Source organism: Heptranchias perlo, chromosome 30 (genome assembly GCF_035084215.1).
Source record: "Heptranchias perlo isolate sHepPer1 chromosome 30, sHepPer1.hap1, whole genome shotgun sequence".
In the NCBI taxonomy this organism is placed as follows: Eukaryota; Metazoa; Chordata; class Chondrichthyes; order Hexanchiformes; family Hexanchidae; genus Heptranchias; species Heptranchias perlo.
Genome location: NC_090354.1, coordinates 20,172,067 through 20,188,628, shown reverse-complemented (window position 1 = coordinate 20,188,628; position 16,562 = coordinate 20,172,067). Strand labels below are relative to the sequence as shown.

The 16,562-nt window shown below is 41.1% G+C and overlaps 1 protein-coding gene across 1 annotated transcript in view; it reads right to left on the bottom strand.

The window, feature by feature from the left end:
• Positions 1 to 1,056: 1,056 nt before the first annotated feature.
• The window catches only part of slc35b1 (solute carrier family 35 member B1), a 28,484-nt gene continuing 12,978 nt past the window's right edge, over positions 1,057 to 16,562 (bottom strand). The window contains exons 4-9 of the mRNA XM_067969025.1: positions 16,246 to 16,276; positions 11,002 to 11,162; positions 8,386 to 8,512; positions 4,217 to 4,323; positions 2,970 to 3,123; positions 1,057 to 2,300 (exon numbers count right to left, since the gene is read on the bottom strand). Of these exons, the coding sequence (XP_067825126.1) occupies positions 2,248 to 2,300; positions 2,970 to 3,123; positions 4,217 to 4,323; positions 8,386 to 8,512; positions 11,002 to 11,162; positions 16,246 to 16,276 (633 nt within the window). The 3' untranslated portion in view covers positions 1,057 to 2,247. The remainder of the gene's footprint in view (positions 2,301 to 2,969; positions 3,124 to 4,216; positions 4,324 to 8,385; positions 8,513 to 11,001; positions 11,163 to 16,245; positions 16,277 to 16,562) is intronic.

Here is a 16,562-nt window from a genome sequence, read left to right as displayed (position 1 = left end):
CAAAGCCTATAGTGCTGCCTGAGATTTTAAAATGCCCATGAATCCAGCCCCAGTTCAGCTGTTTCTACTGTGCTTTTCATGAATCGTGCTCGCTTTATTTATCTGTGACTCCAGGAAGAGAGACAGGAGAGAGAGCAGGACAGAGATACATCTTTAGCATCAGGCAGTGATTTCGGTTTCATATAGTGTAAGTGCGCCCATAATCAGACATAGCCCACTTACTGAATATATCACAAGGATCTGGCATCCTGCTCAAAGGTTAAACACCTCTGGTCAACCCACTATCAATAAATCACACGTCCACATATGGAATTTAACAACTTCCCATAAATTGTAATTATCTTTACCATATCTTATTCCATACACTTCCGCGGTGAGAAAGCAACCAGATGACCGTGTATTAATGTAGATGGACTTCACTTTCCCCCTCAACCTCACAAATGACAACAACCCAACTGAAATCAAAACTTACCATACAAGTATTGATAGGATTAATCTGCATCTTATTGCCCTATAGAACCTCAACATTTTCTATCCTTCAACTCAGTAACTGGGCTGTACTCTATTTACATGTAATTCTAACATGGAAATAGGTCATTGGCCCAACCAATCCATGTTCGTGTTCATCCTTCACATGAGAAGTAGTCCTAATCCCATGTGCCCACTCTGTTCCCATATCCCTTTATTCCCCTTTCCTTCAACTACCCATTTAACCTATTCTTAAATGTTGACATGGTCTCTGTTTCAATTACTATCTCTAGTGGTGCTCAAAACTATCTGTGTAAAGAGGTTTCTCCTGCTCCCGGTCCTAAATCTCTTACCTTTAATCTTCTATCTATAATCCCCTTTTCCTGGACCCATCGACCGCTGGAAACAGTCCATTTCTATCTACTCTGTCTCACCCCTTCATAATTTTAAACACCTCTATCAAATCAATACTTAATCTCCTCTGTTCTAATGAGAGCTATTTTGGTGTCTAGTTCATTATTTATCTTCAATGATACATGTAGTAATGCCCATGACTATAAAAATGTACAACGTATATAACGATAAAGACATTGTTTAAAGCTTTTATTTTGAAAATAGATGTCGATTTGTTTTTGGAAAACTTCCACAACTGGTAAAAGTCATACTGTGAATCACGTGGGACAATGGGCAAAGAACAGATGGCTCATTGACATGGGCTGTCCAAAATAAAAAGTAATGAAATCAAGCTGTGGTGGGTTAGTTTCTCAAAATGTAATGTCCCTTTTCTTCTTCCCTTCTAAGTAATTACTACAGAATGTTTTGCACAGAGCACATTTAAATGTAGATTAAGATGGTTATAAATAAACTGTGCTCATTTTCTCACCGACAAAAGTAACTATGGTCAGTGGCAAACGGGAATTGATGACTACTCTCACTTCAGAGTGCAGAAGGGCGGTGAAAAATCTAAAGAAAGCACTGTGGAAAAATATACATGGAGTTAAAAATCATTTCTACAGTTAGTGCTTTTTATGTGAATCAGTTCTTAATTGTTGTTGTCCCTTATTACACCTTGGAGTTTTTTTTTGAGGTTGAAACAATTAAAATACTCGGTTGTTGGATTCGGTTGCTGTAAACAGCTTTGGGGTGTTTCAATCTGGGTCATGTAGACTAACAAAATCAGATAATGCAACTTTAAGTTATGATTATATAATCATATCAACATACACATTGTACAGAACCACTATGATCCTTTGTATGGAACCACATATAATGTCATTTTAAAACCTGAGAACAGCAGGCTTCTGGAATTTTTAACAAGACAATTAAAAATAGATACAAATTATATAAAAACTCTTAAGTAAGCAAAATGATTGAGAAAGGACTACACATGTACAAACAACAAAATTAACAAGAACTATTTCATCTTCTGGGAATTCAGTATTTTCATATAACCATCCATGCCAAAATTCAAGAACCATAATCAGCTCTAGAACACTAGTTAAAGCACTTACAAGTCAAGTCTGATATGAGGCATTACTTAATAGACATGTCCATGATAATAAGTTAAGTATTGCACAAAGTGTGGATATAAAACCTTAAAGTACTTATATGGACACAAAAAAAACCTTGGAAAAAAATTATTTTCTTTTTTTAAAAAAAAGTAAATCATTCCAAACATTTAAACCATGTAACAGCCAGAGCAAAGAATTTAAAATCAGATCAAGTTCAGGCAGCATTATTGGTTATGAAATTCTTTTGACTAAATCATCATTTCAGTGTTCATTGATGATTTTTTTTGGGTGCCTTTCCATATTTGGCATCTAAACCAAGTCCTGAAGAGAGAGGGAAAAAAAAAGCAAATAGAAACATAAATCTCAAAACATGAAAAGGAAATTTTCTCGCTATTGCCTTTATGCATTGTTGCTCTAATCAGAGGCATTTCAAACTAGATTCTCCCAATTTCAGTCAATTTGCCAGTCAAGTAGAAGAGATTACTATTTTTACATATGTACTTAAGAGGTTGCAAGAATTTCCAAAACAGACAAGCAAGTAAAGCACAGGGTCATTCATATACAGAACATGTGCTTAATGATTTAGAAGTGTGATTAAGCACCATTCACGTTACATAAATGAAAACAGATGTTTTGAGGTAAAACAGTATTACAACTCTACGACACCAGAACAAGTGAATGCCTCAATTGCTGGGGGCTTCCATAAATAACAGATGGTATTAATGAAAATATTTTCAGTGTTCATATCTTAAGATATTCACATCTATAAACAAAGGTCACCTTCCTGTGGGGACCAAGTTTTTGTTTAGTACTTTCCCATTGCAATATAGGAGTTTGGCAGAGTAATAACCCAATCTGTGGGATGGTAATACCACCTAGTTGCCATTGAACCAAACATCTGAGTTCCTACACTTGGAGAACTGCATTAATTAAATTGGTGCTCTAAATTTTTTTTGCAGACTTCGGTCATGAAAACTTTACATCACTTACCCAGGAATACCAAGACAGTGCCTACCCACTGCAAGGAGCTAATCGGATTACCAAAAATAAGCACAGAGCCGAGGATAGTAAAGAACTTTCTGGTTGTAGTAATGATTGAACAGGTCAAAGGTCCAAAGTAAACAACAGTCATAAAGATGAAACTCTAAAAAGAAAGAAATAAAAACTGTAACTTTTCTTTTCCCCACAGCATACAATAGCTTCTTTGGTGCCAATATTAGATGAGAATCTCAGTATTCAATCTAATAAGTCTTTCTAGCTGCAGCTCATTTTTTATTTCATCTATACTTCTGGCATTTTCCCTGGGCATCTTAGACACAAGCATAATTGTACTGAGGTACAGTTCAATTAAGGCTGATAGCCCACTGGTACCTAGACACAAAGTGTTGCCAGACTATTCAACTGTGACACCCATCACAACCAAGTCCGTTATTATGCACGGTCTGTGGAAAAAGCCAGCTTGATTTTTTTTTTAAATCACATACTTTATATTCTTATATCCAACTTCACTCCACTCCCATACACATGTAGAATGGACAGCAACCCTGATTGAATGATTTTCCCCCATCTTACCTGGGAAATGCTGCCATGCAATTAATATACCCTCCCCTGCCCTTCCAACTGCTATCATTCTGAGATCAGTTAACTCACCACAGACCAGGGATAAACTTTAGACCTTGTTTGCACGACTCAGTACCATTATGTAATACATTCACTCACTGAGCTATTAGGACAGCCATTCTAATATGGTTTTGATGATCATTCCAGATTTGAAGCTTTGGTACTGGCTTCCAGATCGTTTCTCATTCCCCAGTTCTAAACCCACACTAAATCAAAGCTTTAGGTATGGAATACATACATGGAACAAGATGATGGGATTGTTATAGATCACAAACCCAGCATCAGGAAATACTGTAAAGCAGTTTAAACAGATAAACTAAAGTCAAATTACCACTTAGTGTGCAAATGTTCAGCAAATTATAGCTTAGAATTTCCAAAATAGATCCAAAAATATAAATAGCAATAGAAGACTGGTTACCTCTTCCTACAAGTTTGCATTACAGCAGAGACATACTTTAATAAGTGCTGGGTTTCTACCACTTAACTTCCCATTTGTAGCAAGAGAGAATAATCAAAACAAAAAGACTGCAGTCTACATTATTAAATAAGTGTTTACTTGAAATTTTGCTCAAATTAAAATTTGGGAGCCCCCGATGTTCCATAGTAATGATACTGACCTGGCCGAGGGCACTAGTTAAGCTGAACAGAAATATCTTGTAGAGAATACTGGGGTGGCGCTCAGTGAAGTTCAGAAATTCCCATAATTCTCCAGTACACAGGACACCTAAAAGAAAAGCAGGAAATGTTAACGGAACAAGGGTTCATTTGAAATTTCAAGTTGAGTATGAAGAGTAAAAAGGTAAAACAATACTGCATGAACAGCTTAGATATGCAATCTACACATAATGTGCCTTAATACATTTTTGATAGCAAGGAAAGGAAATTAAAAATCAAGGGACCCTTGGTGTACTAATCTAAGTGAATAGAAAGCCCCATTTAATTTGTAACATACAATTTCTTCTGAACAAATTCACTCCGGATGAAAACACACAGCAGCATAAAATAACATGCAAATAAATACAGGTGTTCAAAGATCGAAGTTTTAAAAAAAATGAATATCCCTCTAAGTTGCTTCACATTTTTAAATCTTAATCTGAACCAATTCTTCAGAAAGATTGCCTTATCAAAGTAATAAGGTTTAACTTCACAGAAGTAACATTGCATCTGAAGCAGTAAATGTGTAGTTATGTGCAAAGCCAGACCCCTTTCTCTGCAGCTCTGTGATCTGAACTTCCAAATCCCCTCACCAATCTGCATGTTGAATTCTCCACATTTGAAGATCCTTTCATGTTTTCTTTATATGCTGAACTTGCCTTTATCACTTCAGGCATTTTTCATGTTTATTTTTATTTGCAATCAGAATTTTATTAAAGTAGAAAGTAAAAAAATAAATATCCATGTGTAAGGTGGTGAAGTGTGAAAATATAGCATAGTTTGAACAGAAAACTACATTAATGCCATCCAAGATATATAGATTTAGTGCTGGTGAAGGAAGGAAAGTATTTTTCCATATAATTTATATGGTAACACACAAGCTTTCTGCCAGAAATACCATGCCAGACTGCCTTTCATGGATCAAGATACCAGTAAAATCTAGCACTAACCTTTTTATGTAATTAGTATCAAAAGACAATGGTGTTGGAGTAATCACCTCGCATTGAACAGCAAAAACTGGAGGAAGAAATACAACTATTCTACAGGGCTGGGAACAGACTAAATATATTGGCATCAACTCTGAGAAAAGGACATGCTCCAAGGGGATCTTACTGACAGATGCCACTGGACTTCATGCGGGAAATAGACATTTTCTGTGAAGTTATGTTGGAGCCCCTCGGTTGTTCTAAATATATTAAAATAAAAAGCTGTCACATTTAAAAGAAGATATTTTATCTTCGATGTGTTTGCTGGTACGGTCTACTTTCCTTCCAACACAAAAGTTCCACTCATCTGCTTACAAACATGACCAGTCCTCGGTCTGATTAAATATATTCACCAACACAAACTGAATTATTCCATAACAAAGAAAAAAGCCATTAGCAATTGGAACATACCTTCTGCACTTTACCTGCTACAGTTGTTCACATGCCATTGTGAATTCTTAATTCTCTCCCCGCCATACTCCACAGAACAAAATTATATTGATACATTGTAGAATGATAACCAAAAAGAGCAACATCAAGTGCTGAGTGTTTTGACGTTATCACATTTTTGATTCCAGAGAGAAGTGGGCCAAGTCCAGCCACCAAAGGCCATGCAAAGCTTCCCCTCTGCTATTTGGCACACTTATTAGGTGAAATGTAAAGTATTCCCATGCCAAATTAAGTGGAGGTACGACTGCTGCTCCAGAGGAGTTGACCACAGATTATAAAAGTGTTAGAAATTGCATAATTGCTTTCAAAACTATTAAGACCTATGACAGCAAAAGCCTGCAAAGAGATGGGACTGTGCAACAGAACGATGCCAGAACGCCTGCATAGAACAATATCACCACTGGTGTTGTACAGGCCCTAAATTCCCCATGTCACGAATATTACAAATCTTTATCTTAAGCACCGCTAATTGTATACTCAACAGTGAAAGAAAGAAAGACTTGCATTTATGTAACACCTTTCACAACTTCAGGACATTCCAAGGCGCTTTATAGCCAATGAATTACCTTTTGAAGTGCAGTCACCGTTGTAATGTAGGAAATGCGGCAGCCAATTTGTGCACAAGGTCCCATAAACAGCAATGAGATAAATGACCAGATCATCTGTCTTAGTGATGTTGGTCGAGGGATAAATATTGGCCAGGAGACCAGGGAGAATTCCCCTGCTTTTCTTCGAATAGTGTCATGGAATCTTTTACGTCCACCTGAGAGGGCAGACGGGGCCTCGGTTTAACGTCTCATCCGAAAGACGGCACCTCCAATAGTGCAGCACTCCCTCAGTACTACACTGGAGTGTCAGCCTAGATTTCTTGCTCAAGGTCCTGGAGTGGGACTTGAACCTACAACCATCTGACCCACAGCTGACACATTAGTACTAAGCATTAGACTTTTTACCAAAAGGTCAAATGCACTACTTGCCTAGGCAGAACTCTATTTGGGTTCAAATTTCAAGCTATATTCCAAAACTATCAGAATCAGATGCCCTTACTTGAGCACCCTCTTGTGGATTAGAGAAGCATACACTACACATTCTTTAACAGAAGTTTCAAAACTCTGAATTGAAACCTCTTCAAACTCTGCTGCCGAGTACAATTAATTTCTCATTTTACTGGGAATATAATACAATACAATTTATAAACAAAATGATACAAGTTCCGTTAACTTGAGGTCCTGTCAAATACTACACAGTGCATACTGCTGCGATTTATAAAATGAATATAGGGTACCATTTTCCATCTCCCACCCAAAATTTACGTTTCCAAAATTTAGCGATAAGTGAAGCATTTAATCTTGAATATCTGCGATTACACTCCAACTTTCATGAAGAGGTTTCCAACGTACATTGACATGAAATAACAGTGTAACTCAGGAGTTAACTCCTGATCTGACTTCAGAGCGCACAGAAGCCAGGAGGTGCAAGACCATTTGTAGTAGCTGGTCTCATACCACTTGATACATCATGCTAATTGTAGTATAACTCCAGCTCAATGCAAAACCACATTTTAAAATGCCAAATAGACCACCTATGTACTTACTTTCTACTCTTTTTAATGTTGTAAGTGCTGCTCTAGCCTGCTTTTTCATAACATTAAAAATTAGCCATCAAGGAAGCAGAGCCGTGCACATGCATCCAAGCTCACTAACACAGCAATCTTCATGCAAGACCAGTAGCTGTAGTATAACGGCAACCTATACCATGAAATAGGTGTTACAACTTTCTATTACAAGTTTAACAAATCATATGCTTATGGATGTTTCGCCAATCTTGAGCAAGTCACCTAAAGGAAGAGATGAAGTGGTAGTACTGATGTATGCATCCTTTTCCAGAATGCTTGTGTATTCTCCTGCTTTTTCCCTAGTATCCAGCAACAGTAGGATACTGCTGCCAACAGGAGAAAAAGTGATACAGCATGTAGGACAAGGCATTATGCACAATGCTGGCGGGAGGAAATCATACGGCTCAGAAGAAGCCTTTAAAAGGTCAGCATCCCATTCCTGCCTTATGGGGTTGATCTATTCATACGTGGAGGGTGAACACTGAATGAAAGGACTCTCAAGGGCATTGTTGCAGCTGAGATCCTGGCAGATGTTGAGAAATACAAAATGTCAAAAAAGATTCAACTGAAGTTAATGTGAAGAGAAGAAAATCCTGTGGGGTTTATATATGAGCTGCCAGCACATAGGTATAGAAGAAATGAATGCAATCAAAGGACAGGATTATTTGAAAAAAGGTTACCGTTTATCCTTCTGAAAATTCAGTTGAATGCATAGTAGCAATCCATATGCAAGAGTTAACTTTCTTTCTACAGCTGTACATTCAGTCAGGGCAGCTATTTGTGTGTGTGGGAAAAGGGATACTTTGAACACTGACAGAGGATGAAACATTTCTCACAGAACAGCATCAGTCTAGTAACTTGTTCAAAAGACTGCAACTGATACAAAATAAAATTAAAATTGAAGAGTATCGCCTAAGGTGTTAACTGGGAAGTAAATTACAGCTAACTGCCTACCTATCCTGCCCCACACTCTCCATCTATTACAATTTGTATTCTGTATGGAGCATCAAGTTATTAAAAGATACTTTTCACTTCAGGGAACTTTAAACAAAATCTCAAGATATGTTTACAGCATTTTTACCTAGTCCCAGGAACAAACTGGACCAAACATTTATATTCAGCATCATCTGGTTTGAACCAGTCTGGAAATTAGCTCTCATGTGATCTTGCGCAACTCCAGTCAATCCATCCAAGGTCAAGGAGACTAACTGTAAAAAAACAAAACGGACTCAATGTTTGCCATTTATACAAGTACAAAGTGACAGGAATAGGGTAGGTAGGTAATAAAAGATTAGCAGTGTAATTCCTTCATTATTCCATGGGAAAGAGTACACATCACACTAGGTCTACGAATGGCTTTCCCAGGAGTAGAATTGCTCGTGCATCATTAGTAGAATACCTCTTACTGGAACTGTTGAATGCACAGAAATGGCAGCTTTTGGCCACACAAAAACATTTCAGGCAATTGATTTAAGCATAAGCGTTAATGCAAAGACTGCAAGAATTTAAATGAAGTTGGCAAATCAAAATTGAAAAAGCAGAAGTCAAGAAAGCATGGTCCTTAAATGCGTGACAAGATGGGGTCTGGCGATCTGTAATAGATTGTAAAAAAGTCCACTGAAAGGGACATCATCTATTGTATGAAAATGGCTCATTCAACTTGACATTAAGAAAAAGTTGAGGGCATCGGAAAAAGCAAAGGCTTCGAGCCCTGACAACATCCCAGCTGTACTGAAGACCTGCGCACACCTGAGCCAAACTGTTCCAGTGCAGCTATGACACTGACATCCACCTGACAAATATGGAAACTTTCCCAGGTATGCCCTATGTACAACAAAAAAGGACAAATCTAACCTGGCCAATTACTGCCTCCCAATCATGAGCAAAGTGAGAAAAGAAATCATCAATAATGCCATCAAGCAGCACCTACTCACCAACACTCAGTTCAGGTTCTGCCAAATTCACTAAGCTCCAAACTCATCACAGCCTTGATCTAGACACGGATCCATGATTTGAATGTCATGAGAGGAGAGTGTAGCTGCTCTTGACATCACAGCAGCGTTCGACCAAATAAGGCATAAAGCAGCTCGAACAAATCGGAGGTCAATGGGGGTCAAAAAGAAAACTTTCCAGTGGCTGGAGTCACATTTAACGCAAAAGAAGACGGTCGTACATGTAGGAGGATCAATCATCACCGTCCCAGGACGTAGCTGTCGGAATTCCTCAGAGTAGCATTCTCAGCCCAACTATTTTCAACTGTTTCACCTTCCCTCAGTCCTAAAGTTAGTAATGGGGCTGTTCAATGATGATTGTAGAAGTGTCCATCTCCATTTATAACTCCTCTTGTACATCAGCCTGCTAAATTCAGTCAGAGAATCGAACCTGGGACTTTCTGTTCTACGTTACAGTTCTACACCAAGTAGTAACTTTATCCAGTGGTTCTTTGGGGAAACTGCAAATTCTGTTTTTGTACTATATGCCTTCATTCAGAATGCTTTTGAGGGAATTTGATACAGAAGTGAATATCTTTTTAAGCAGCTCATCTTGGAATGGTTCCACCCCCTCCAACCTGTTAGGTCCCATTATGTCACTCATGTTTAATAGTACAGGAGGACAGACACCTATCTGTAGGCTTGTGCTGCCCTTACCTTTCCAATCACATCCCTAATACAGAAGTGCCTTGTCTCAACCAAGCACTTGCTCTTCCCTCCTCAACATCATGGTGTAGAACCTGCCTTTTTAAAAAAGGTATGATTTACAGGTATGAATCTACATTTTATAACTAGAAAGTACTATACTGTTACCCAACATATTGCACCAGTACAACAACAGTGTCACAATCCTTTCGTAATATCTCTGGAAATCAAGTAGTTTCATTGTTGCTTGCTTCAAAGGGGTAGTCTAAATACTTATGCTGGAATTTCCACTGTGGCTCTCTGATGGGAGATCGGTGGAATTCCCAGAGAAATGGCTTGAATGGCTATAAATGGCCATTTCTCTGGGGGTTCCACCGAAGTTACAGGAGATCAGAAAAACTTTTTAGAAGTTCAGGGTCTTAGTGTTTAATGCATACAACCAACATATAATTTATTTATTTTTAATTGGGTGTTTATTATTCATTTAGGCTCTGGCCATCACAAAGTACACTCATTCAGCAGAGTCATTTGATCACGTGACTGTCCATCTTTACTTTCTGGGCTTTTTAAAAAGTTTTAAAACTGGTTTTAAACCAGTGAAACCACAGCTTTTGAAAGTTGCTCCTACCTCCAAAATGGACAGTGGAAGCCAGGAGAAGGAAGAGACAAGAAAGGTTTTAAAAAGTTTGCTTATTTAAGAAAATAAATGTATAGGAAAAAAACAGATTAGGTAAAAAAAAACTGCAAAATGACAATATGACAATAAGAGGACAGAGACAGAATGGGAAGGGGAGAAAAAGGAATAAAAAACATGCAAGCGAATTTAAAGTGTTGGTAATTTTTTTTAAAAATTAAAATTCTACTTCAAACACTTCAGTAATTGTGGGTTTTCCTTACAGAACTGTTTATCTTGTCATCACAATGCACGAACTGAAAACTTGCAAGACTGTCTGGCCCAAGAGACAGGCATTTCCCTGGATCTGCTAAGTCCAAAGGTTGATGCGTAATGAAAAACAAGTATTTGACAAATGATAAAAAATACTAGAAGCCCATATACTTACTAATAGCATTTCCCCAAATCCAAAGATGTGGTCATCTGCACCTTCAGTCCCCTTTTTGGGTTTGAACATAAATAATGCCACTCCTAGAACTATGAGCAGCACACAAAGATACTTGGCCAACGGGTACCGTTTCCTTCCAATAATGACTCCTAAAGCCATCACTGCAATGCAGATCAAAATAACCAATTACAGGTCACAAAGTTAAAAAAAAGAACATCTACACTGGAGTAGCTGCGATGAAGTAATACAACATTGTAATCAAGGAGTCAAAAGTCAGCACCTTAATGTTTTACCCCTAAATAGTATGTAGTATTCACTAAATATGCAGATGACATCTAGTAGGAGAACAGCCACAGATCAAGCTTTCATTCTTTAGGATATAACAGAAATGTCTATTAGGCATATGGCAAGGACAGGACAAGACAGACCCACCATAGGTGGTAGCACAGTGGTATACAGTCAGGAGGACTCCCAGGACCACTCCCTCAACATTGACTCCGGACCCCGTGAAGTCTCATGGCATCAGGTCAAACATAGGCAAGGAAACTTCCTGCTGATTACCACCTACCGCCCTCCCTCAGCTGATAAATCAGTACTCCTCCATGTTGAGCACCAATTGGAGGAAGCACTGAGGGTAGCAAGGACACAGAATGTACTCTGGGTGGGGGATTCAATATCCATCACCAACAGTGGCTCGGCAGCACCACTACTGACCGAGCTGGCCGAATCCTGAAGGACATAACTGGCAAATTGGGCCTGCGGCAAGTGGTGAGAGAACCAACACGAGGGAAAAACCTACTTGACCTTGTCCTCACCAATCTACCTGTTGCAGATGCATCTGTCCATGATAGTATTGGTAGGAGTGACCACTGCACAAGTCCGTGTAGAGACGAAGTCCCGTCTTCACACTGAGGACACCATCCATTGTGTTGTGTGGCACTACAACCGTGCTAAATAGGATAGATTCAAAATAGATTCAGCAGCTCAAAACTGGGCATCCATGAGGCGCTGTGGGTCATCAGCAGAAGAAGAATTGTATTCTACCAAATCTGAAACCTCAAGGCCAGGCATATCCCTCACTCTACCATTACCAACAAGCCAGGGGATCAACCCTGGTTCAATGAGGAGTGTAGAAGAGCATACCAGGAGCAGCACCTAAAAATGAGGTGCCAACCCAGTGAAGCTACAACACAGGACTACATGCATGCTAAATGGCAGAAGCAGCATGCTATAGACAGAGCTAAGCAATCCCACAACCAATGGATCAGATCAAAGCTCTGCAGTCCTGCCACATCCAGTCATGAATGGTGGTGGACAATTAAACAACTAACGGGAGGAGGAGGCTCCATGAACATCCCCATCCTCAATGATGGCAGAGCCCAGCACTCGAGTACAAAAGACAAGGCTGAAGCATTTGCAACCACCTTCAGCCAGAAGTGCCGCGTGAATGATCCATCTCGGCTTCCTTCCGAGATCTCCACCATCACAGAAGCCAGTCTTCAGCCAATTCGATTCACTCCACGTGATAACAAGAAACGGCTGAATGCACTGGATGTAGCCTATGGTCCACGACTACATCACAGCTGTAAATGCTGAAGACTTGTGCTCCAGAACTAGCTGCGCCTCTAGCCAAGCTGTTCCAGACAGCTACAACATTGGCATCTACCTGACAATGTGGAAAATTGCCCAGGTAATTCCTGTCCACAAAAAGCAGGACAAATCCAAACCGACCAATTACCACCCCATCAGTCTACCCTCAATCATCAGCAAAGCGATGGAAGGGGTCGTCGACACTGCTATCAAGCGGTATTTACTCACCAATAACCTGCTCACCGATGCTCAGTTTGGGTTCTGCCAGGACCACTCGGCTCCAGACCTTATTGCAGCCTTGGTCCAAACATGGACAAAAGAGCTGAATTCCAGAGGTGAGGTGAGAGTGACTGTCCTTGACATCAAGGCAGCATTTGACCAAGTGTGGCACCAAGGAGCCCTAGTAAAATTGAAGTCAATGGGAATCAGGGGGAAAACTCTCCAATGGCTGGAGTCATGCCTAGCACAAAAGGAAGATGGTAGTGGTTGTTGGAGGCCAATCATCTCAGCCCCAGGACATTGCTGCAGGAGTTCCTCAGGGCAGTGTCCTCGGCCCAACCACCTTCAGCTTTTTTAAAAAAATTCGTTCATGGGATGTGCATGAGGCCAGCATTTATTGCCCATCCCTAATTGCCTTTGAGAAGGTGGTGGTGAGCCACCTTCTTGAACCACTGCAGTCCATGTGGAGAAGGTTCTCCCACAGTGCTGTTAGGTAGGGAGTTCCAGGATTTTGACCCAGCGGCGATATATTTCCAAGTCAGGATGGTGTGTGACTTGGAAGGGAACGTGCAGGTGGTGTTGTTCCCATGTGCCTGCTGTCCTTGTCCTTCTAGGTGGTAGAGGTCACGGGTTGGGAGGTGCTGTCGAAGAAGCCTTGGCGAGTTGCTGCAGTGCATCCTGTGGATGGTACACACTGCAGCCACAGTGCGCCAGTGGTGAAGGGAGTGAATGTTTAGGGTGATGGATGGGGTGCCAATCAAGTGGACTGCTTTGTCCTGGATGGTGTCGAGCGTCACTTGTTGGAGCTGCACTCATCCAGGCAAGTGGAGAGTATTCCATCACACTCCTGACTTGTGCCTTGTAGATGGTGGAAAGGCTTTATGGAGTCAGGTGGTGAGTCACTCGCCACAGAATACCCAGCCTCTGACCTGCTCTTATAGCCACAGTATTTATATGGCTGGTCCAGTTAAATTTCTGGTCAATGGTGATCCCCAGGATGTTGATGCCGTTGAATGTCAAGGGGAGGTGGTTCAACAAGAGAGAGTCTGAGATGGTCATTGCCTGGCGCGAATGTTACTTGCCACTTATCAGTCCAAGCCTGGATGTTGTCCAGGTCCTGCTGCACGCGGGCACAGACTGCTTCATTATCTGAAGGGTTGCGAATGGAACTGAACACTGTGCAATCATCAGCGAACATCCCCATTTCTGACCTTATGATGGAGGGAAGGTCATTGATGAAGCAGCTGAAGATGGTTGGGCCTAGGACACTGCCCTGAGGAACTCCTGCAGCAGTGCCCTGGGGCTGAAATGATTGGCCTCCAACAACCACTACCATCTTCCTTTGTGCTAGATATGACTCCAGCCACTGGAGAGCTGCTTCCTCGATGACCTTCCCTCCATCATAAGTCAGAAGTGGGGATGTTCACTGATGATTGCACAGTGTACAGTTCCATTTGCAACCCCTCAGATAATGAAGCAGTCTGTGCCCGCATGCAGCAAGACCTGGACAACATCCAGGCTTGGGCTGATAAGTGGCAGGTAACATTCGTGCCAGACAAGTGCCAGAGAATGACCATCTCCAACAAGAGAGTGTCTAACCACCTCCCCATGACATTCAATGGCATTACCATCGCCGAATCCCCCACCATCAACGTCCCGAGGGTTACCACTGCCCAGAAACTTAACTGGACCAGCCACATAAATACTGTGGCTGCAGGAGCAGGTCAGAGGCTGGGTATTCTGCAGCGAGTGACTCACCTCCTGAATCCCCAGAGCCTTTCCACCATCTACAAGGCACAAGTCAGAAGTGTGATGGAATACTCTCCATTTGCCTGGATGAGTGCAGCTCCAACAACATTCAAGAAACTCGACACCATCCAGGACAAAGCAACCCAATTGATTGGCACCCCATCCACCACCTTAAACATTCACTTCCCTCCACCACTGGCGCACCATGGCTGCAGTGTGTACCATCCACAGGATGCACTGCAGCAACTCGCCAAGGCTTCTTCGACAGCACCTCCCAACCCGCAACCTCTACCACCTAGAAGGAAAAGGGCAGCAGGCGCATGGGAACACCACCACCTGCACGTTCCCCTCCAAGTCACACACCATCCTGACTTGGAAATATATCGCTGTTCCTTCATCATCACTGGGTCAAAATCCTGGAACTCCCTACCTACCAGCACTGTGGGAGTACCTTCACCACAAGGACGGCAGCGGTTCAAGAAAGCAGCTCACCACCACCTTTTCAAGGGAAATTAGGGATGGGCAATAAATGCTGGCCTTGCCAGTGACACCCACATCCCATGAATGAATAAAAAAAAATTGAACAATGCCTACTGTTTCAAGCTATTACATTTAATAAGTTACTTTCAGATTACGCTAAACTGAGGCGTCATCGGCCTGGTCCAGTGGTTCAGGCTGGATGTAAATGATAGTGTAGCATTATTTCAAAAACAAGGGATTCTCCTGGTGTGCTGACCAACATTCCTCCCTAAACCACCAAAAACAGATTAAATGGTCAGACATCTCATTTATTTGTTTATGTGATCATAGAAATTGGCCACTGCATTTACCCACCATAATGACAGTAACTGCACTTCAAAAAGCGATTTGGAGAATGTAGTGTGTTTTGGGGCTTTATAGCAGCAAAACATTGGGAAGACCAAAGCTTTTGTCTTCAGCCCATGCTGTACCCTCGCCACCAACATCCCCCTCCATGGCCACTGTCTTAGGTTCAGCCAGAATGGCTGTGAGCTGAGCTCCCAACTTCATATCCTCCCTGTCACAAAGACTGCCTACCTCCACATCCATAACATTTCCCATCTGCCACTGAAACCCTCATTCATGCCTTTGTCATCTTCAGACTTGGTTACTCCAATGCTCTATATTCTCTTGGCCAGCCTCCTATTCTCCACCCTCCATAAATTTCAGCTGATCCAAAACTCTGCTGCTAATATCCTATCCCACACCAAGTCAGCCTCACCCATCCTCAGACTTACATTGGCTCCTGATCGCCCAAAGCCAGAACATTTTAAATTTTCATCCTTGCGTTCAAATATCTCCATGGTCTCACCCCTCCCCATCTCTGGAAATTCCTCCAGCCCTACAACTCCCCCTCCCCATGGCCCTCCGTTCCTCTGAATCTAGCCTCGTGCATCTCCCCCTCCTTTTGCTCCACCATTGGCGACCATGCTTTCCTTGGTATGCCTTCTCTAAACCCCTCTGCATCCTTCTCCTCCTTTAAGATCCTCCATAAAACCCACCTCTCAACCAAGCTTTTAGTTTAGCGTTCATTTTCCTTATTCCTCAGTGAAGTGGCTCAGGGCGGTTTTCTATGTTAAAGGAGCTATGTACATGCAAGTTGTTGTTGAGTTGCGATAAGATGCTATACCAATCCAAGTTCTTGCTTTCTGTATCATTTTAACCTACCTGGAATAGGTTTACATGATTTTCCCAGAACCTGAAATGGAAGAAATGCCCATTAGTTGGTAATAAAAATTGAATGCTAATTTATTTTTTAAATGAGTGAAATATACTTTAGTCATGAATTTGCATCACAATCTGTTCTTTATTGCACATTTGGAGGAGACTATCAATGTATAGAATGCTCCCCATCTATGGAATGCCTAAAAGAAGTGGCTTCAAGCCAGTGGAAGGTGCTCAACCAATGGAAAAATATTAATTGCTGAAGAAAAAGCAGCAGCGAGGAGATGTTCCTTTTTTTTAGTATTACACAGATCAAAATG